General features: G+C 27.7%; 1 protein-coding gene across 1 annotated transcript; it reads right to left on the reverse strand.

Moving 5' to 3' along the window:
- Positions 1–121: 121 nt before the first annotated feature.
- On the reverse strand, positions 122–15,967 carry LOC132918700 (mucin-2-like). The gene is made up of 5 exons (XM_060980123.1): positions 15,812–15,967; positions 5,424–5,531; positions 1,205–5,364; positions 1,025–1,136; positions 122–954 (listed from the first exon to the last, which is right to left on the reverse strand). Exons 2-5 carry the CDS (start codon positions 5,482–5,484, stop codon positions 812–814), a joined length of 4,476 nt encoding a protein of 1,491 aa, XP_060836106.1. The 5' UTR covers positions 5,485–5,531; positions 15,812–15,967; the 3' UTR covers positions 122–811.
- Positions 15,968–25,419: the final 9,452 nt, after the last annotated feature.

Genomic DNA, 25,419 nt, shown 5'->3' on the forward strand with positions numbered 1-25,419 from the left:
TTTAACTATAGTTAATTTTTAACTTATAAACCTAATTTTATTTTATGAACGTCATGTTAATATTTAATATATTTAATATTTACAACAATATTTTAGTTTGAAAACATCAAACTCATAAATGTAATTATTTTTATATTTTATTAAATAGAGTTCCTACTATCTATTTTTTTAATTATTACAATATAATTATTTTAATTATTGAATAAAATTAAACTAAAAAAGCTTGCAAAAATTAAATTAATAATATATTTTTAATTTGGCATAAAAATGTATGTACAAAATTTATAAATATAAGATTAAAAAAAAAAAAAAACAATAAATTCATCACAATATTGTATAAAAAATATAAAAATATAACTTATACGTAATTATTTGCAATATTTAAAAAATGTTTCAAAAATTGATGAGACTTTTAAGCAAAAATACTTGTCTAATATGGCACATTATTTTTGAAATCAAATGCATAGGTAATATGGTTCATAACAAAAATATTGTATTAATCATTAACCATTAATCACAGATTAATAGTAACCTAATTTATAATATTTGCTAGCACCATTACATATTTAGTTTGATTTTCTGTTCATATTCTCACAAACTAAACGTATAGTGAATCAATTTTAAGTTGTGTATTTTTGTTGCCTAGGTAAATCTTTGAAACATTTTTCAAAATTTACACAAATTGTAATCTAAATTAAGGTTAAATAATTAATTACATATTACTTATTACCATAAGCTTAAATAATATACATTATGATTGAGCTAATTAAACGTTTTAACTTGAAATTTTTGCTTATAAAATTAAATTTCATTAATTAGCAAGAACAGGAGCTAGACTCGTTTGCCAATTTAATTTAGGGCCGAGTTTATTACACATGGGAATTTTCCTATTCTTCTCACATTTCTTAGATGTTTCCCAAAAGCTTTGACCTTCGGGACATTGATACATTTGACCTAAAAAAGAAACATATTATATAGCAAAATTGTTCATAATTATTAATCAAATTTATATTTAAAATTTTACCACTGAGAAGTCCTCGAGCATTTCTATTGCATTTTACAAAAGTTTGACAATCAGTTGGAGAACCAAACATTCCTTCTGACGGACATAACTGCCGATACGGTTGAATCTGGACCTATGTAAAATAAACATAAACCAGTTTTATATGTAAGTTTATTTAGAAACTCAATTGTAATAACTTACAGTTGGCAGTATCTCTTCAAGTGGTTCTGACCGGCCTTCGTTATTCAATGGACACGATTCTGCTTCATCTGGTGGTAAACATTGAATTCTTCTTTGGTCATAGTACGTACCATTGGAACACGCCAGGACCAATACCTTAATGTCATTATTGTCTGCTATTGTACATTGATAAAATAAGTTACAATTTTTTGGATGTCTTCTAAAGCCTGTTGGGCACACTAATGCAACTTGATCAGGATCTAAAGTAGGACACCTGTCTGTAGAGTTTGAAGTTTCTGGTGAAGTTGTTGTAGCAGGTAATGTTTCTGTTGACGGTTGATTTGTTTCAGAATCTGTTGTTTCTGTTTGACTTGTAGGTGAATTTGTTTCCGATGGATTAGTTGTTGGTGGATTAGTTTCTGATGGATTAGTTGTTGGTGGATTAGTTTCTGATGGATTAGTTGTCGGTGGATTTGTTTCTATTTGACTCGTTGTAGTCTCAGTTACACTAGACGTTATTGGATCAGTTCCTGTTGGATTAGTTGTTGGTGGATTAGTTTCTGATGGATTAGTTGTTGGTGGATTAGTTTCTGATGGATTAGTTGTTGGTGGATTAGTTTCTGATGGATTAGTTGTCGGTGGATTTGTTTCTATTTGACTCGTTGTAGTCTCAGTTACACTAGACGTTATTGGATCAGTTCCTGTTGGATTAGTTGTCGGTGGATTAGTTTCTGGTTGACTAGATGTAGTAGATTCTGTATCTGGCAAACTTGAAGTTGGTCTTGATTCTGGTTCATTAGTTTCAGAAGGTCCTGTTGTGTCAGTTTGACCTTCAGTTGTTACTATAGTACTTGCTTCTGTGGTAGTAGATATTTCAGTAGCCGGAGTAGTTCCACTAATTTGCGGAGTGCTTGATCCAGAACAATCTCTGGGGGGGTATACAGAAGCTTCGTGATTACAAACGTTTAAGCTAGGATCAAAAATGGTTCCTTGAGGACAGTCGAAGTGGTACACAGAAAACCGTTCACCTTTATCGCCATCCCAGTCGACACATCTATAGAACTTTTTACAATCATCAGGATGAGGGAAAAATCCACTTCCATTACACACTATTTTGCTAGGTGGCTTTGGTGGAGTATTACAAGGGGCAGTCGAATTATTAGTCGATATAACTGTTTGGCTTGTGGTTGAAGATGTTTGTTGACTAGACGTAGATGTTGAAGTTTGGGTTTGAGTAGTTTGACTACTTGTTGACGACTGAGGGGAAGGACTGGTAAGGAATGTTGTGGATATTTCTGGGTTACTAGGTTGACTTGATATTGGATTTTCAGAACTATTTGAAACAATTGGTTCTGTTGATCCAGCTGTAGACGATGGACTTGATTTAGAACAATCTCTATCCACTGCCCATGGATGATTACATACATTATTAATATGATCCCAAACAGTTCCTGGCCCGCAATTAAAGTTATATTTAGTAAATCCTTTTCCATTACCAACACATCTATAAAATTTGTTGCAATCTTTAGAATCTGGGAAAAATCCTTCTGTCGTACAAGTGTCTGTTGTTGCAGGTGGTTGTGTTTGATGATTTATAGATGATGATGTGGTAACAGGTGTGGTAGGTGGTTTTTTCGTAGATTGTTGACTTACTGGTTTAATAGTTGTTGGTGATTGGTTTAATGGTTTGTTTGTGGGAGCAATTGTTGTTGGTTTTGAATTTATAGGTTTAATAGTTGTTGTAACAGATGGTTTTATAGTTGATTGAGTGGTTGGTTTAGAAATTGAAGTGTTTTGCACTGGTTTCTTAGTAGTGGTTTTTTGTGTAGTAGTTGTTGGTAAAGTAGATGTTGACTGAGTTGTCGTTGTAACTTTTTGTGTAGTACTTGAATTGATTGGTTTTTGAGTAGTTGGTTTAGAAGTGGTTGGTTTAGAAGTGGTTGGTTTTGAAGTGATTGGTTTAAGAGTGGTTGGTTTTGGAGTGGTTGGTTTTGGAGTTGTTGGTTGTGAAGTAGTTGGTTTCGGAGTTGTCGATACCATTGGTTTTTTTGTTGTATGAATTGGCGTTGTCGGTTTTAATGTTGATGACATTGGTGAAGTTGGTTTATTTCCAGAATTATTTATTTGTTGAATAGATCCTGCACCAGTTGTCTGTTGATTTGATCCTGCGCCAGTTGTTTGTTGATTTGATCCAACGCTAGTTGTCTGTTGATTTGATCCTGCGCTTGTTGTCTGTTGGTTAGATCCAAAACCAGTTGTCTGTTGGTTAGAACCAAAACCAGTTGTCTGTTGGTTAGCTCCAGCACTAGTTGTCTGTTGGTTGGCTCCAGCACTAGTTGTCTGTTGATTAGCTCCAGCACTAGTTGTCTGTTGGTTGGCTCCAGCACTAGTTGTCTGTTGGTTGGCTGCAGCACTAGTTGTCTGTTGGTTGGCTGCGGCACTAGTTGTCTGTTGATTAGCTCCAGCACTAGTTGTCTGTTGGTTGGCTCCAGCACTAGTTGTCTGTTGGTTGGCTGCGGCACTAGTGGTCTGTTGGTTGGCTGCGGCACTAGTGGTCTGTTGACTAGCTCCAGCAAGAGTTGTTTGTTGGTTAAATCCAGATGTTACAGCTTGACTAGACCCAGAAGTAGCTAATTGTTGATTTGTACTAGAACTTTCAGCCTGATTTGAGCCTTGATTCATAGCAACTGTTGTTAAAGAAGCACCTTGAGATGAAATCTGTTGGTTATTTCCTCCATTTGTTTGACCAGCAATGATAGCTGAAGTTGAAAATTGGCTACTTGAAGAACTACTAGAACTTGAACTCGAGCTTGACATCATAGATGAACTCATTGAACTAGACCATTGGTTGGCTGTGGTTATTTGTTGCGCTACAGTAGAATCTGATTGTATTGTGGAAGGTGTAGCTGCTGTCGTGGTTCCACAATTTACTAGATTAGCATGGTTACATGTTTGTTGACTATCATCCCATAAGGTCCCTTCACCACAATTAAATTCATATTTGGTAAAAGTTCCATCACCTTTAGCCACACATCTTATGAATTTTTTACTACAGCCTTCATCGTATGGATGGAATCCTTCTGACACACAATTTGGTCCAGTAGAACTAGTATCTTCTGGTTGATCAGGCGATTCATTATCTACTTCATTTTCAGGACTTTCCGATGATGATTGCTGATTGTAGCCATCTTCTGGTTGAACAGGAGGTGCATAAGTAGATTGCGGTTGATTATAATTAGGATTTGATGGTTGGTAATAATTTGGCTCTGATGTTGATACTACAGGTTGCACATAATTATTCTGTGGTGGTCGATTAGCACTTGGTTGCTGACTAGGTGGTATATAACCAGATTGTGGTGGTTGGTTATAGCTAGGTTGTTGACTAGGTGGTTTGTAACCAGATTGTGGTGGTTGATTATAGTTGAACTGTTGTGCCGGTGGCGTTGATGTTTGTGTGTAACCAGATTGCGGTGGTTGGTTATAATTTGGTTTTTGTACCGGTTGTGATGAAGTAGGAATGTAACCAGATTGTGGAGGTTGGTTATAACTTGGTTGTTGTGCAGGTTGTGATGAAGTAGGAATGTAACCAGATTGAGGTTGTGGTTGATTGTAACTTGGTTGAGGTTTAGATTCTACATATTCTGGCTGTTGAGGTTTATAATTATTTGATGGATAGTTTGGTTGAGGTGGTATATATGGGGGAGGTTGGTATATTGGTGATTGAGGTTGTACGTATTCAGTTTGTGTTGGCTTATAACCGGTTTGTGGGCGCCCATAATCATAGTTGGAAGATGGCTGGCTTAAATATTCGGGGGCGGTTGAGCCATAACCTGAGTTATTTGGTTTATTAGGGTTTGGTTGATTTGGAGTTTCATTAGGTTGTGAATTCCACGAATTAGATTCTTCTGGGCTAGGTTCAGGCTCGGGATTACTAAATTGTACATTTTTGCATTCTTCTCTATTAGAAAAAGAAGGATGTACGCATACAGAGTTTTCTGGATCAAAAACAGTTCCAGGAGAACATTGAAATTTAAACTTGGTATAGTATGTCCCAGCTCCAAAGTTTACACATCTATAAAATGATGTACAGTCAGACGGGTCTGAATGAAATCCTTCTGATTTACAAATAAATGTTCCTTCTGTGGGACTTGAACTAGCTCTTGATCCTCTGCCGGTGACATCTGTAATACAAAATAATAATTTTTTTTTGTTTTTACGGAATGTATAGATAAAAACATACCACATATTGAATGATAAATCATACACACTAAGACGATGATTCGGCTCATCGAACCCACCATGATTGTATATGACTTGTCACTTAGTTATAATATAATCAAAAATCTTTCTGAAAACAAAACAATTATAAATAAATACATTTAATTTTTTAAAGGACTCATTGGCCGGAAAATTATTTCAGCCGTAAAATATTGTCTAGTATTACATGTCAGTAACTGCCTGTAGTATGTGGTTAAAAATGTTATACTATATGTCTATATGCAGATATTATATCTTTTAAAATAACGGAATCACAAACCGGTTATACCCATAAGAATATGCGAATCTCTAAAAGTATAAAAGTGAATATAAAATCGCATCAATTGAAAATACACTGCACATATAAAATACATGACACATATTAAATCAACTTATTAACCTAAATTACTAGCAATAGTAGTATAAATACAATTATCAGGTTAAAGATAGAACGTACTTAAATATTTTATTATTTAATCATAATCGTAATCGTAAAAAAAAATGTCGTTTAATATTTGATATTGATAAGGTACCCCCGAATCTTCCACAAATATTTATTTCATCGAATTTTATAATAGGTGTGATTATATTATTAAAAATTAAGCACATACATAGTTAAACTGTATACTAAAAATAAATTCGTTAGTTATACTTGAATACATTTCTAATGATTATTTTAAAATTATCTATATTTATGCATGTGTCCTATCGTTTTGCAATTTAAAATCTTATTTGAAAGATCTTATCTTTTGATTTATCTTATTACAATTCCATATAGATGACTAATATAATATCAATACAATATTAACATAATTCAAAGCTTTACGTACACCTAAACATAATTATGTGTCTATGTATTATGTAGCACACTATACAATAAAACATTTATATATATTTATATAAATGTCTTGCTATTATCAAATACATTATAGAAGGTATACTAGATGAATATAAATTTGTTAATCTGAGAAATGTGCGTATGAGTACAAGAAATTAACACGGAAGTAGACGAGAAAGTAAAGCTGGGGGAGGTAGGTTTGATATTTCGTACGACCAGATCGTGTTTATGAGGTCGAAGAGAGGAGGTCATGGTTGGCCGTTGACCGAAATGACTATGCAAATCTGACGTAGCGCCATCGGGTTCTAATGAGTCACAAAATCACGTTGTTTACAGCAGTAAACAATATTGGTACATTTCTTTTAAGTGTCAGGAATATTTTGAAATATCATAATGGCTAATCGTATACAAATACAACTATACTGTATCTATATATTGAAATTTCAACTTAAATCGTCCTCAAAACAAAAACATAGTATTTTACATAAAAAATTATTTTCAACATTTTATTATTTAAAACCATATTTGGGATAATAATTCCAATTTCTAATAAGGTATTGGGATAAAGGTATTTATAATACCTATCAATAATACGAAATATTTGGTTCATAATTTTTATGTTTGAGTAAATAAATAAGTAAAAGACGTGGGCGCATATATCAACACAGTTGACTGCAGTATTATTTACAGATCAATTAGGTAATAAAGTAGGTACTTAACTTTATTTTTTTCGATTGATATTTTAATTTGTGTTAATTAATAAAATATAGTTTGTTTGTAAAATATAATTGTATAACCAATACAAAGTTTGATTTTCATTTTTACTTACACTTTTGGTAATTTGAATGTTGTCATGTCTCTTTTAAATTCTATTGAAAACAATTTTAATTCACAAAATGACAACTATAAATTATTATACTTAAGCATTTAAATACCTACTTCATTAATCCGAAATATTCTGGCCAACTTTATAATTTTAAATCAAAGTCACGTTTACAGTACTTAAATGTCTTGAACACGTACAGAATGTATGCGTGTACTACGTGTACGTACGTGTGTGTTATTTTTGTGTGTCAATATAGTTTGTGAACGGCATGTAGCCATGTAGGTACCAAATGATGATGTCATGAGTTTCAATCGGATTCATATGAAAACTTGAATGGTGAGATGATGACGTGATGACATTGTAGCGAATAGTAAAAATGATGATCAAGGTTCAAGGATTGGATATTGTGCGATCAAGGTCTAGCACGTATTCACCGTCAACTTTTACGTACATACAAATTACTTTTTTTTATACATATAATAGTACATTAGTACACGAATAGGAAGTAATAGATTATAAATTTGTATTGAAGATAATGTTATCAGTTAACCTTTCCGGGAATAGAATGTTGATAAAAATATTTCTGACTAAACAGCTGTCAATTGTATATGTAAGAATTTTCAGTTTCCTTTAACTCTTAAAAGTAGCCCCCTTCCCTTCCCACAAAATAAAAATCAATGTGATAACTCTAGAAAGCAGACGTGGTTACATGGGGAGTCCGATTTTATCGGTCATCCTCTCAGTGGCGTATTTGAGGGAGGAGTGAAATAGGGGCACTTGCCCCCCTCCCTGAGGACTAGACTTGTTTTTTTTTACTGTTTTTCAAAATCTGTAATTTATTATAAGTTAAATTCCATTATTATGAGTATTATGACTAGGATGTGGCTTTACTAAATATTCATAGACACAGGGGCTTTGAAATGGACGAAGTCATTGATATGTTTGCTGCCACAAAAAAAAGAAATATAGACCTTATAATATAATTATTTTATGAATACCTATCACTATAGACTATATTATATTAAAATTTAAAATTTTGAGCAACAAATAAGGTGCTTTTTATTGTGTTGAATTTTTTTGGATTATAACTGAACAAGTTTGAATTAGTGTTTAAAACACTAACCAAATAAAAAAAAATAAACTATTTTATTCAAATTTCCTTAAATTTTAACAGCTGAGACATTTTCGTATTTTGCCCCCCCCCCCGGAAAATTATCTCAAATACGCCACTGCACTCTCCTTTCTCAAAAATATATTCTGGATCTGTGTCTGCTAAGAAGTAATTACAGTAATTAGGTGTATAAATATTGGTATTAATTGAAACTGTCATAATTAAGGGATTTTAACTTCATAGTCACAAAATTCTATACGAATCACGAAAACTAAAATACTGCCAATATTTTTTCCTATTAAATTATAAACGGGATAAAATAATATTAATTTAAGAATAAGCATATTTTACAAATATTCTATGTGTCGGTATAAAAGTAAAATTATATTATAGTATATAAATTAACTTTTTTTTTGTCTTGTCCCTATAGTTAAATTGTATAGTTCATAACAATTAATATTATCATATTATATGTGTACAATCGAAGGTTTAGGATGTGTTTATTAAGTTTATTGTTTATTTATTAATGTAAATTTAGTTTTATTATTGTTATTAATTGATTAGGTAATTATTTCTATTCAAAAACGTATAAAAGTAATATAAGCTTTATTAGTATATAAGTCCTTAATGAATAATAAAAATCACATTTTAATCATAGTTTGGTTTAATTTAGCACTTTGATAATAACGTCACTATGTGATGTATAGTATAAGCCTATAACGTTTTAAGTATGAAATGTTCAAATGTTCTTAATTATAATAAGAATTTGAATAAAACAATTTAAAATTGTATTGTTATAATTTTATTTTATTAACAAACAGATATTATATTATACATTTATACCGGTTTATGGAGTGAACACTCACTGTAAATACCTATAAACCACTATTATAATACTATCCAAAGTGAATCTGATGAATGATGATGCTATATCGTTGACAGATAGCCTGAAGCCCGATTAATATATTTATAATAATATTAGACTGTTTTCATAGTCGATCGTCGTTAACAAACGAACCGTGAATTGGGCATAATTACGTACATTATCATGATCGCACAACGTTATTATGATGTTGTTGTCCAGCTAATTCGGCATAACAACAAACCGGAGACGATAGCATATAACACTCTCTCTAGTCTCTAATATCGTGACATTGACATTGGGATATACTCGGCAGCGGTGGAACACTTCACCGCCGACGAGCATAAGCAATTTGCGCATAATAATTACGCGCAACGTGTGATGGTTGTACACTGGTACTTAAATCGTTATTTCCGTACGGCTAATGACACTTTGTGAAAAAATCGCCACGTTCCGGATTGGACGACATTTTAATAACATATTTATTAATTATTCACTCAAAACGGATTAAGAAGCACTTAATTGATTATATTTTGAGTTTTAAAATTAAATTAATATTATTATATTAAATTTAGTGATGTTTTTCCACTGACAGTTGATGATTTTTTAACTTTACTGTGAACCGGTTAATTAAATTCTGTAAAATCTACCGATTTAAATATTATTATTGAACTGTGTTCCGTTTATAATATATTACACTTATTTACATTATTTCTACGAAAGTATTATTATTTAGTTTTCTTTTTTTTATAAAATTATTGTAGTATTTGATTTGTGTTAAACCAACAACAAAAATATATGATACTCCCTCCCGTTTGTGTGTTTTCTGGATCCTAGACAGCCTATATCCGATGTATCAGATATCCTGATGAAAGATGTCTATACACTGCCTGTTTTGCAAGTAATCACTACACACGCACGCATCGTTTAAACTTAAAAACTAACTCACAGCGATGGTTTTATTTATTTTTTTGTTCCTAAGCTACTTTTTTATTTTTTTACGTTAGTAAAACACCAATGTTTATAAAACGATGATTCTTATTTTTATAGACATATGATTTGCGTTACCGCTTTAAACGAGAACTTTTTTACTATTAAAAACAACAACAGTAAATTGAATATTATGAAATAAATATCAATTAAGACTCGCTTATTTTGATCTATAAACCAATTAAAATAATATATAAATTCATGAAATAATAATAAATTTAGGTCCTAAATTAATATTATAGAATTTTACAAAATATATTAAAATACTTAATAAATAATAAGTATATAACTTTTTTCAAATAAACGTTTATTATTAAATAATAATATTTTGGTCATGTTTAAACTGTTATTTATATACCTACCTAGAAATATTATATTTATACTTTTTTATAAAAGTAGATGTTATTAATTCATGTGCATCGGTTTCATCTATGATTTTTATAATATTTTTGTGATATATTATACTAATAATAATGATTTATTATAGATAAACAAACAAAATATACAAATTTTTATCGCTTTGTTATTCATCAAGGTTCTAACATTACGCGATGATGAATTTGTTTGTAGCTTCGTGTTTATATTCGTGCTTACAATCCGTGAACTGTCTAAATTTATGATATTCTATGATGCCTTAAAAAGTACCAAATTTACAATATTGTAGACAGATATACACAATAATATATTATGGTTTACAAGTAGCAATGTAGCACTTTTCCTGTGGCCGTAAAATACAAAATGATCATTGAAGCAAAACGGTTTGTTTGTTAGAAACAAGTAATTTTGTAAGTAATATTTTAGTCGTGTTTAAGTTTTAACACAACATGTTTTGTTTTTTGTGCGTTTAACTCTATAGTCCTTCAGAATCGCTAATTTAATAGTATTTTAAGCAGATACATATACTGGCATACTGTGTAATATCTATCACCCCTGTCTTTGTGTATACATTAATAACATTATATTTCGTTATGTAGTTATCTAATAAAAATAATAAATAATAAATAATAATAATATTATACTACTATACTACTAGGTGTGTAACGATTACAATCTTTTCAAATAAAACTACAAAAGTACAATTCGATTTAATTACGTATTAACAATTAATTCCATACAACAAAGTAATTTTTTCAAACAAATAAAAATTTGAGAATATACTTGGTTCATTTGCAATAAAATGTGTTTACTCAATACAATTGATTACAAAAAAAATTATTCAAGATTATAAAAATGTATTATTTTTACGTATGTTTCCTTATTGACAACACGTCATATTGACATATCTACTGCATACATAAATATATTATGTATATTTTTATTAACTAAAGTTAGGCGCTTAACGAATAATGATGTATCTTAAGATATAGTATGAAATACGATTTAAACGATTTGTCTTGAAGGATATAATGAAATTACTTAACAAAACTAATAAATCAAATAATAATTAAGCTAAATTTATAAACAATACATTTTATTTCAAACAAATTTTATCGGACGTTTTTGAAATAACTATAATGTTTATGCATAACTAGTGCGAATGTCGTATACTCTTCGAGATGATCAACATTAATAACTGCAATGGTCGATGAACTCGTTTTTCTTCCTCATCACACTTAATAATAGCATTGCCGGTATCGTGACAAATCACATACGGCAATGTTTTTGTTTTGTGTGACGATTATAAATTATAATAATATACATAATTTAATGCAAGGTAAGGCGTCGCAGAATCGCCGAACAAAATATTATAATAAAAACGATACAGGCGAACGCATGCCGATTCGAACACATCTCGTAGGCGCATCTATATAGCGTCTAAAATCTACATACACGCATTAATAAAAGTATCTATTCTGTGGTATTTGTAGGCAGATAACCGCGTGTACTAGGAATTAATTATAAAATATAGGCCACAATATATTATTACAAACAAGTTTCAATGTACCCGCAATGAAATTGGCGAATGATCAACGGCCAAGCGCAAAACGTCCGATCCGTTAAAACATCAAGGTAAAAACTAAAAACTCGTATTTAGTATTTACACGCATATGTTTATACAACGATCGCAATAAGTAATAATATTATTATTATTATAATGTTACGTCTCGTTTGAACAACTGTATATTATTATACGTCTTACCCAACAAGCCCCCTACCCCGGATCAGACGGCGGTTATTGTGAGGCCCTCGGGTTCCGGTTAACGGTTTCCTGGGACTGGATGTATATACCTATACTATTGGATTATTTCACACATGCGATGCAAATTCGTTTGGTGCCTCGAGTTTTCCCGAAAATCGCAATGGCCGTGGGGCTTAGACACACCGAGTATGCGATTGGTGTATGTGTAAGCACCTCCGTGTAGGTACTGTATAATAGTATAATATGCGCCGTCTTAGGGCACCCCATGAATGTCCATTGTCTCTAGACGAGAGGAGACCTAGTTATCGAATATTATATATTATCATGGTTATCACTATATACATTATAGATGCGTGACGCTCTGAGTGCAATATAAAAACTTATAAAATTCATTTAAAATCATAAAATATTCAGTAAACATAAGTTCAACAATAAAATATAGACTAAAAAGTATAAGTAAGTTAAAAAAAGAAAATGACCTAAAAACCGAAAACATTAATGAATAAGTATTAAAATTGAATACTAAATCTAACGTTGTTCTTACCGAAAAAACAATAATATGGCTTACAACAATAAATACAAAAGTGCATCCGCTACAATAATATACGCGAGCTTCTGTGTCTCAGTGAGTTTATAATTAATATTTTATCGTTTCGATCGCCGAGATGGGTGGTAAACAAAATAAAAAGCAAAATAATAAACAAATTACGTGTCGTAGACGGCAAATATACCTATATAATATTATTACGGTGAAATAACTAATAATAATATTGTTAGAGCTACTGGTTATAACGACTAACTGGTCCGGCCTTGCGGACCGCACGATAGACGTCGGCGGCGCGACGATCACGTTTCGCAACCCGACGGACACGATGCGTATGTATAGCGCTTACCTACCTAACGCATTCTGATTATATATATATATACACCTAGCTGTATTAAACCGGGTATACGTACTATATATTAAAATTATACAGTATTCATCACCTATGCGGTTATGCGTGCGTATACCTAATATATTATCGGTATTTACCGAGTATATCCGTGCATGCTGTATAATACTGTAGTTTACACTATACCTACTATAGCTAAAACATTATCGAGTTGAACGTTTAAATTGAGTCGAATTTAATCAAGTCACATAAAAAAAGTTATTGATTATTTTGTTATTCACTTTTAGCGTCATTCGTTTTTTCCTCCAAGTTACAAACACAAAGATGCCTTTATAAATTAATTAAATTAACAACATACGTTTCTATTATATTATAAATCGATATAATATAATCAGATACGTAATTTAGGGGGAGGCGATAAGAGCGATCACCTCCTCCCCAAAGATCATATTTTAGTAACTAATAATTAATAAAAAACATTTTTTAAGCTTCAATTCTTCTGAATAAGGTTAATCGCCACCCCCCCCCCAAAAAAAAAAAAAATAAGCATCTATTTACGTGCCTGAGTATAATCTACTAGTTTAAACAATTGAAAATTATTTAATAAGTTAGCTTATTATAATTTATTTTAACTATAGGTTATTAAGTGATGTATTTTTCTAATTTAATAACTCTAAACGTAATGTAGTTAATAAGGGATTAGGCAACTTTAAACACTAAGTAAAGGGCAAAAATATAATAAATATGTTGATACGTCTTATTGGTGTTGATTTGCATATTCACCGACAATATATCGACCCATTAAAACGTAGTTATAGGTTGTATGAGTTGAGTCTAGAAATTACATTTTTATACTAATTATTAGACCCTGAATTATATTAGGCGCTACACTAGTTGGATACCTACTGTATATTTATTTAAATATTATACTATATTTGAGTCTCAGATTTGTACGTAATTTTATAAATATTTAACGATACAAATAGAAACATATAGATAAAATACATACGATTTGTTTTTAATAGTCCTTACCGCATTATTGAATCGATATAGGTACGTTGGAAATCAAACACGACTAAATTCCTAAGTTGCGTGATGCAGATCATCACCGACTTCAATTCTCTTAACAGGTAGGTACTGGGTATATTATTTCGAATGCATATAATTTTTTACTTTGACCACATACGGTTTTTACCTCGTGTGGTTTACGGTTTATTGGTTAAAAATTATAATAAATAATAAATTAATATATATGTTTAACTATACCACATAGATAATAAATAAATTATCAGATTCGTTATCAAAGCGTATGTATAGTATAAACAATAGAAAATTATAATTATTTGATAATCAGTAAAATAATAGCGTAAAACATAATGATGTACCTATCTATTTTTAACGGAATTTAACAGTTAACGTTGTGTAAGCCTTGTGTTGGCATTGGGGTATAATAAAATAAAGGTAGACTTGTATAAATAATAGCCATAATATTTAAATATAATTAATGGATTCACATAAGATATGACTTATTTGCAAGGTGGTGTATGAAAAACCGTTTTTAAATACAACAATTAAAATAATCAAAAATATTTTATTATAATAGCTACCTTATCAGTTTTAAGAAATATCATGTTATAGAGGTTCTAGTACGTAGTTATTTTTCTCGAAATATTTTTAGATTAGGCACATACACTTTTTAACAAAAATACTAAACAATAAAAAAACATGCAAGGATCACGAATTGAAAGTTTTAATATTATTAGATTTATTCATACATTACTAAATTAACGTTCTAAAATATGTAAAACTCGCGAACTTCAGCAGAATACAGATAGGATTTATTTTATTCAACAAATATTACTATTATAGGCATTTTTTATTACATTTTTAACTTTGTATATATTATTTTATGAGTACATTATTATGGTTGGTTAAATACAGTTAGGTTAGATGTTTAAAATAGTTTGAATAATAATCAAAATTCAAAATCAAGTATATAGTACATTCTGTAAGTGTAACTACAATTTCAGATTGTATTAATTAATAAGAAAAGTTCTTGTCCAAATAAATTATTTGTTCAATTTGTTGATTTTTATATTTACGAGTATTGCTTAAACTTTCATTAAATTAAACTTAAATTAATTATTTTATTTTACGAATATTCATAAAATAATGAAATTGCAGACTTTTAATTAGAGGTAGATCGTGAAAGTACGATTCAGAAATGATGGCTTATTTTTGAAACGGATTTAAGATAAGTTTTAAAATTAAATAAATATTAATAAGCTAAAAATATTCACCCAAAATAAGTTTTTAATATGTTATTATTTAATATATAAGTTGACTAATAAGCTTTGTCAAAAATTTTAATTTTTTTAAAATTTTTATATACGTTTTGTTATACCTAATTCTAAATGAAAATATTAGAATATTTCTTTATTATTATTTTTTTTTTTATAGTATTTACATCACGTAAGCTTATTATGATTCTAGTATCAAAAACCATATTTTATTTCAATTTTCACAAGCATTTTACGAAAGAAATTTTGTTCACTGTATTCTAATTTAATTAAATGTATATTTATTATTTAAGTGTATCGATATTATTTTATGCAGTGTATTACATTAATATAAAAGCAATATAATATAATATTATTAATGTGAAGTATGTAATATCTAAGTTACAAGTATTAAAGTTTTTTTTCACTTACCCGCAAAATTATGAACGTATTAATACACGACCGTTGAGGTCACTGTCGGCTAGAATAATATCACTTGTTCGTCAGCGCCGCGACGACTGAATTCGCAACACAATCCATTCGGCGCCCTACAAATAGCCGCGAGATCCTTCCTCCTCAAACCCATCGCCTCAGATCGTTTGCCGGCACCCAATCTCCGTTCTCATGACGACCACCAGACGCCAAAATAATACATTTGCCCCTCCAAAAAAAGATGTTCTGGACGTCGTTTTGATGAGGTGGGTTCTGGGTATTGGAAAGATTTAACTAAATAGTATATTGTGGTGGTAGGATTTCCAAATTGGCATGCATACATTTATAAGAACATACTATTATTGTAATTTTTAAGTTAACTATTATTGTTATTTTTTTTTTATATAAATTAAGTACCTATAATTTACATTCTATGGCTTATACACAATAAACCATAAAAGTTACAACAGTTTCAGTCATGCCTAATCACGAACAAGCATTAGGAATTTATTTGAATAATTTTCAAATAAATGGAATTCTTTTATCTTTAGCATATAAGTTGGGTTATATTTTATTAAATTATTAAGTTTACATTTTGATAATTTTTAACCTAATATGTATTTTAGTTAATTTAATGAATATCTTAGAGTAATTTAAATTATTTAATGTCAATTACAATTTTCAAAATAGAACATTTTTAAACAATAAAATATTTTCATTACCTATTTATGTATTCATTATTGTTTACGAAAACGCCTGTATAATAATAATAATTTTTATATTTAATATTATACTTTATTTATTTTATGAATAATACAATAATAGTAAAATATATAATATAATATGAATCGATTCTATCATTTAGTAAAAAATAAAATAAAAAGATACAAAACAATACAAAAATACCTAATTTTAATTAACGATGAACGAGTATTATACAAGGAATAATATTATTGAGGTTGAGGTTGGGATTGGTCGTATGTAACGATATGGAAAACAGTGTTAAGGTTCGGTGTCTTTTATATTTTAAATTAACAAAGAAATGTTTATTTATGTAAAATCATATAAATTATAATTAATATGGTATATAAAACTATATACCTAATACATCTTTATTTAAAAATATACAAAATAGCCTTCATTGTATGTTTCTAAGCAGTTAACAGTATATTAAGTTAATATTATATACTATGTATTATATTGTATCTACAGAGTATTTACACAAATTAATATTATACTGTTATCATTGATGTACCTATCCTATTACGAGTGTACACAAAAGTAATAGGAAAAATCAATAAAAAATAAAACCATTAAATTTAATCACTTGATATTAAATTTGATCACAATAAATATTGTATATTTTTAAAATTGTACTTAACTCTAAACAAATCATTCATACTTTAAATCCTAACTATTTAATTTCAATCAAGTTCAATTATATTTTTAATATTAATAATATATCAAAGTGCACAACATATTAATTATTTTAATAATAAGGAGATTCCATTTTCAGATCGTAATCATAAACTGTATTGTACAACATTATTATATTTACATATATTTGTTATTACATTGTAACATCCACCAAAAAATTTTCCTTAGTAAAAAATATTGGTAAAAATAATACACATGTAATTATTTAGTAGGTACATAACATCATAATAAAAGTTATAGCATTATAATCGAATGCTAACTGATTTTTCGTAAATAAGATAGTTAGGAATTTATTTTAATTTATATTTATAATCAAATTTGTAATATATTTACTTGTTGACTTAAAATATGAATAGAAAAATATAAATAAATATTAATAAAAGCGTTAGTCATTTGTATTGGGTAATAATACATTGCATTAGATAAAATGCGACGATGAATATGTAATAAAAATTGTTGTCCCTAAATATTGTTGTTAATTTATTTCTCGTAACTTTTAAGTTTAAAATGTATTTCAAACTAGTAATTAGTAGTTGCTTATTTTTGTTAAATTAAACATCTTGTCAGCTGTCCACCATGGATGATTTCGGTGTAGTTGTAGTTGTTGTTGTTTTTTTTTTTAATTAAAAATATCAATGATAGAACATAGACAAAACTTAAAATTCGTTTCCCATTGAATAATGTAGTGTAATGTATTTATTGATACATTAAAACACACCTGTAGAATATTTTTACCCAAATTAGGATTTAAATTTTAAATTTAGGACTTATATAATAATAAGTTGTTATCTATTATGGTAGGAAGAGGTATTGAACGTCTAACTTTACCGTTGAACTGGTTATATTATTCATAAGATATTTTACCAAGGAAAAACAGTATTTTATTTTATCGGTTGTGCTAATCATAATGATGACCTAACCAATGCTGTTTGGTTTTATTAGGTATAATTTTTCTAAGACGTACTACTACAGTGGATTTGATTGTGAAAAATGTTTATAAAATGATTCACTGCCAATGGAATCTCACAACATTTAATAATTTTATTTAAATACCTTATAAATTGCAATAATATTGTTGAATTTGAGATATGTATAATAAAAATTAACTTGATTTGGTATATGATTTTTGGTATCCCGCTAAATTAATTTCAAATAATTGATTTTTAATTGTTTATATACCGCAGTTATATAGTATTATTGATTCTGAGTGAAACGTGGGACGAATTGATTTTACAACGCTGTATTTTTTTTTTTTTATAAATACATTTATTATACATAAGTGCAAAAATTCTATGTAAAAGTATTGAATAAAAAATTTAACCAAGCACAATTTTAAAAACGTATTACTTAGAATCAATAATAATTCAAAAAAATTCAGATTTAATTATTTAAACAAAAATTAACATATAAAATGATCTATTGAACTTTTTTCAGTTATAATTTACATAACTAGCTTAGAAAATAATTTTATTATCAGGATTCATTATATTTTTAAAGAGATTCATTTACATTTTCAGTTATAAAGTTCATTGAACAAAAAAATACAATTTTCTTTTAGATTTATTGATCGGGATGGAAAATTAAGTACGAAATCCAAAAAAATAAACTACCCAAAAATCAGATAATAATATACAAAAACAAATAATGATATAACTATAATACATTGAGGTTAGGTTAACAGTATTTTTATTGCTATTGATAGCTGGTCAATAGCTTATTTGTGGTATTCATGTAGTTCACACGGAAAATATTTGAGGTCTTCGCAGTTCACACTGAAGTACTCATGTGAATAAACTTTAATGAACGTTTAAAACTAGTGTATTTTGTGGTTATAATGCGATGTATAAATATAATACAGTAGTGCAATAAAAATTGAGGAAACATAGAAAAAAAAGAAAATTTGAAAATATTGGAATGTATTTTTTTTGTATATATAATCAAAAACAATAATATATTACAATGTTAATATTATTATAATATGAGTATTAAACCTTCAACAAGTAATTTTTATTTAGATTTAATATTGTGTACTATTTAGAATTTAATGAAATCCAAATTATTAAATAAATTAACGAGATTTTTTAAAATTAATATCATTTTTATAATATAATCAATATAGTATTTAATACGTTATATTGATTTTGATTTGATTTTTATAATACAAAACCAGGTACTTAATTTTATATTATTTTATAATTTATAATAATTAATATTTTGATAGGTATTATAAAAATTGTATACTGCCACCGAAGATGTATAATAATGAATACATTTAATATACAACATCCATTGGCCATTGTATATGGACTAAAGATGTAGAATTAATAGTAATATGGCTACTGTATACATTTTTCAATCATGACTAATTACCACAAAATAAATAACTATACAAATAATAAATTATATAATTGAGCTTTATATTGTATACTAGCTACAAAATACATTTTTTTTAGATTTCAAAATTGTTTAAATATTACATTTAAACCACTATCTCCTTACCATTTTAACCATTAAAGTTTTTACTTTTTTATATTTCAAGTATTAAACTAAATCAACATCATTATTATTAATATACCTATAATAAATAGGTACTTGTAATTTAAAAGTTGTTTAAATAACGTCTAGAAGATTCAATTTAATTTAAATTTACTTCTGTAGTTCAAAAAGTAAAATTGTATAAGAATTTTAGATTTGTTATTTATATTTTATCAGTTTCCACTAATAACCATCAACTAGTAATATATGTATTTAGTATATATTTTCCTTATATACCTTTATAAAGTACATTTAAGTTAAGTGTCCACGTAAATAATATATTTTTAATTCAAAAGTAGCCTAGTATTATGCCTAATATTTTAAATTAATTTTAATTTTAAATTAGGTGTTAATAATTAATAAATAAACGATTATTCGAAAAACTAATAGTTTTCATTTTGACAATATTTTTATTACGTAAATAATCAATAGGAAGTGTTTAAACACAGAAATTCATCTTCAAAGATGTTGATGCATATTATATATTAATTCTATAGGGACGATTCATTGTGGTATAAATATTATTACTATCGTAAGGTCGTAAATTATTTACATGGGTCACTACCGGTCCATCGCCAACTCGTAAATTATCGAGTACTCTATAGAAATGACGTCATATTTTTTGCATCAGCTAGTACTTGTGTGTGCTATAATTTAATAAACTTCCAATATAATGATTAAAAAGAAAAAAAACGAGAATACAAACAAATTACCGCCAAAAACGTGAATATAAATAAATAATAATTTCAACTGACGCGATTCAGGTAGGATGACGAATCGATTCCACCACAACCAGGATCTAATGTGTTATCAAACAATAATTGAGGATATTTTTTATAAGTATTCGTATTAATTAGCTACTATTAAAGCAGTGGTTGTTAGTTTATTGTATCTTCGTGTTATGAAGGTGTCGTTACACTATAATAATATTATATACTAATTACATTTTTATTGATATTAATTATTAATATATAATTGACCAACAAAATAGCATGTTATCTGGTGACTAGTTTATTAGTCGATCATAAAGCATTTATAATGCTTGTTGGATAGGTATTTAAATGTGTATCTATGAAGTGTTTTCGTAGATAAAGTGTTCATTTAATTGGTTTGTAAATGTATAAAAATGACTTTACATTGTTTTTATTGATATGTATTATTTAAAATAAATTATATTAATAATTAGATATTTAATATAACCGCCTGGAAACAGAATAATAATGCCATTATACCTGTACGACATATTACATGTTTTTCACACTTGCTGCAATTGACCTATACGATTTTTTACGTACTAGTATTAGTTGTATTTCGCGTTTATAAAATTTAACTTGTCAAATGATTCCAATAGTAACTATATCATTTCATAAGTAATATAACTATGAAATGATTGGTAAATGTTTACTAAATTTTGAAAATTTCATACTTTATGTTTATTGAGATAATAAATTACCATGTGAATATATTGCATTTGTATAGAATTATAAATATTATAATTTATTCTTTATTGTAATAATGTATTGTATAAAATAATAATATGTTGTTAATATAAAATGAACAATGTTTACATCTATGATGACGGATTTTTTATATATTAAAAATTAAGTGCGTAGTATGGCAGTATCAATCTGAATAAATTTAAATCTTCTTACCAGAAAACGAATATAAAGTAATTAATAAGTCGTATAAATCATTGTACTCGTATAGTTATTGAATGTTAGTAGTTACTATTATTATAATATGTAATATTGTAATATACTAGAGACTATTAGGAAACTATACACGTGATTAAATATATATTATTCACAATGTTTTTTAAATTATCAATTGACTTTAAATGTTAAGCTGTAATTGTAGAAAAAAATTGTTATTTTAAATCAAATTAAATTTTTAAGGAAGAAAAATTTACAAAAGTCGTAGCTAACTTATTCTTTTTTGTTAGTGAACCAATTAAAATTAAGAACACTGTAAGTTGAGCCGGTCCTATACGACTTGTGTATTTGGTCAGTGTTGACTTTTGGTAGTATTTGATAAATATTGAGCTTATTATAAATAAGTGCTTATGTTATATTTATGAAAATTAGTTTTATAAATAAATTTTATTTTAGATTCTGGATGAGTGGAGTGCCGAATGTAAGTGTGAGACTTTTTGTAATAGAAACATTTCAAAAAAATGTTTCAATTTTCAATATTGAGGTAGTTTCTGTTAGAAAATGGAATCTAATTTGTACTTTGAGAGATCAGAAATTGAAAATTTATAGTACTTAAATACCTACTTTTAAAAATAATTGATTAAATTTAAAAATGGAAATATTTACGTAATACCATTTTTTGAAAAATTAATTTTATTGTTTTGTTAATTATAAAATGAATAACTGTAGAATTAAACACCTGAAATATTTACCAAATATGAGCTGTGTAATTGTCTTGTTGTATTATTTAATTGTTGAGTTATCGTAGTTTATACTACTATAGTAGTATAGCCAATAAAAAAAATAACTCATCAAAGATTTATGAGTATGTGAGTATTTTTTGAATATGATGAAACGTTGTGTAATTTGAGTTATTTATGCATATTTTAATTTTTTAGTTATTTATACAATATTCAAATCATGGTAACATTGTAACAAGAATTCTAAGCCAAAGAAGTAAAAAAATATTTTTTGTAAGAAATTGGTTTAATCTATTACATGACTGATTGAACAATAAATTATTAATAATAGTAATATAAAGAAATTATAAAGTATATAATAAACTAAAATAATATTAAGTTTACCGTTATATGTTTCCTATATAATATACATTCTCATATATTATGTAAGTGGTAAAATTAATCGAATAACCGAAATGGTCGTTACAAAAATATATTACATGTAACATTTAATTAACGGATCCGGTCATCTTTATTTAAGTAATATTATGAATAGAAGGACAGTGCAGAAACAACTGCAGGTGATGATGAGCTGTGCATCATGATATCATTACATTCCACATTCATTGATCGTAAAAATCGGTTGTTTGTCTGATGATCGCTCGTATACCTAAAAATTAATTAAAAACCTATTGAAGTTACGCTATTTGTATTTTATAATTCATTTGGAAATCGACTTACATATTTGAAATATGTCTTAAGGCATACCCAATGTTCAATTACTTGTCAATACTAATCAGACTTGCTTAGTTCTTAAATCATCAACCTTTGAAGTGATAATTTTCACCGTGTGGGATTAGTTTGTATTTAAATGTTATTATGTATTATATATGTTATTAATTAACCAGTAAAGCACATAAAATCAGATCCATACATGTATACCTATATACTCGTATTCAGATTATATTCATCAAATAAGTTGTATTTAATAAAATAATTAATTGAATAAACATTTTTTTATTTGGGACAATAATAATCAAAAATAAAGGAATTGAAAGCTCTTTTGACTTTGGTTTAGCGCTTGGCACTCGTGATACATTCATTCGTTTTTTGAGGTGACTTCTTTAATAATCAAAAATATTTACGCGAGATAAAGATCTTTTTTATTTGTATTTAATGAAGAATGAACACATTATACATAATTAATTTTCATTTATATCTGTAATCTACATTAATCGAGTTTATTTATGTTTTCTAGTTATTACAAATTTTTTTGGTTTTAGATCCTGAGAAAACGAGAATCTTTTTTATTCTTAAAGTTTTGTTAATATTGAGAGTGATTTATAGTAGGAAATTTAACATAAATGGTCTTCGAAAGGAACAAAGTAAGAAATTTACATTACTTTTCTTAACTATTTTAACAAAAAATAGCGGAAAAATGAAAATATTTACGTAACACCGGTGTTATTAAAATCATGAAAGTTTTAAAATTATATCGAAGTTGATTCATAACATTATATATTTTTCTACTAAAGACTTAAACATTTAATACAAGTTATAATATAAAATTTGTTCTCCACACTATGTCTGTAGTCTGCCCAGAATCATTATTATATACAATTTCGTTTACAAATTTAATACATTTATTAGAGCGATTTAATCAATGACGAAGTTTATTTATTTTTATAATGTCGGGATTCGGAATACTAATCGTTGTAATAAATAATAGTCTTATAGGGGACATCATAATATTCAAATTATCAAAATTTATTTCGTCTGTATAGAAATATATTGACAACTCACGTACCTATAGTGACAATCCGTCTTTTATAATTATAATTGTATTTTAATTAAGTAGTTAAAATTAAATATGTACCTATGTATATATTGATTATAACTTTGAAAATTCATATATATACTGTACACTTATTAGTATTTTAATTTATTTTTATATTGTAAATTCAAATAAAATCATTTCTATAATTTATGTTTTTATACGTAATTTGAAACCCTAATTCGAGCTGTGGAGGTAAAGTTCAAGAGGATTTTCTATCAGTCTATCATCTGAACTTTAAAAAAAAAAAAACGTTTTCTCGCGACGAGTTCACATTATTTGTTTGTACAGTTTACGGTTTACGTCATATAATTGTATAGAAATTATAACGTATTATACGTGCACGCATATCAACAAAGATACCTGATACATTATGGCCTTGCGATTGATGTCCAAGTATATGCCGGATATTGCAAAATCGTACAAACCAAACGTGCTGCTGACAAATTCAAGTGCTTTATTGTTTCATGTGTTATTTTGTGTTTGAAAAATTAATTTTAGGCTATAAATCGTTTTTAAATTACCAACGTAGGTAGGTACCTACGTACGTTGGACTTCATTGGTCATTATTTTCATTTCCACTCGTCAATAGAATTCAATGATGTTCATATTATGCTCTCGTGTTATGCGAATGTCTGACGTGAATCATTACGACGACGTCACCATAAGAATTTCTACTACGTATAATATTTCTTCTCCTGAAATTCGCGAGAAAAATCTTATCAAAATAATTGATTTAATTTTGTAGTTTTCACGATTATCGTGATCGTGACCTTCCGTACAATGAGTCCTCATTGCAATTTTAATTTAATTAAAATATGGGAATGCGACCACTACTCAAGGATCAGATGCACCTTGTTTATATATTTCCTTTATCTTGAAATTCGGGGTTTTCAAGGTGATCTAAATTAATTTTTGTTAAAAAAAATGATTGATCAACATATTAAAATATTTACTTCCGAGAATATTATTGAAGTATACCTACCTTTAATAGAACATAAAATAATCGGTATTGGCCATAATAACTTCCATTATTAAATATTAAATGGTTTCACAGAAAATAATCTAATAATAGTAGTAACCCTTAAAATTTAATTAGTTAAATATCATTTGATCGTATAAAAATTAAAATGATTAAAATTGTATGTGCAAAGTATAAACAATTATAATTTATTAATTACTATACAATACTAAATATTTTTAAGTTACATATTATTTCAATATTTCGAGTACTTATTTACTAATTTAAAAAAATATAATGTTTATAATTGTTAATTTAATTGACAAAAAAATCTAGTGATATATAAATATCTTTTTCTTAGTGTTGCATATAATATAATATTACGTGTTTAAACTTAATTGAATCTACTTATTTAGAAACTGCCGTATAAATTACACGCATTACAATTATACTTATATAAGATTTAAGAC

This window comes from Rhopalosiphum padi, chromosome 1 (genome assembly GCF_020882245.1).
Source record: "Rhopalosiphum padi isolate XX-2018 chromosome 1, ASM2088224v1, whole genome shotgun sequence".
Lineage (NCBI taxonomy): Eukaryota > Metazoa > Arthropoda > Insecta > Hemiptera > Aphididae > Rhopalosiphum > Rhopalosiphum padi.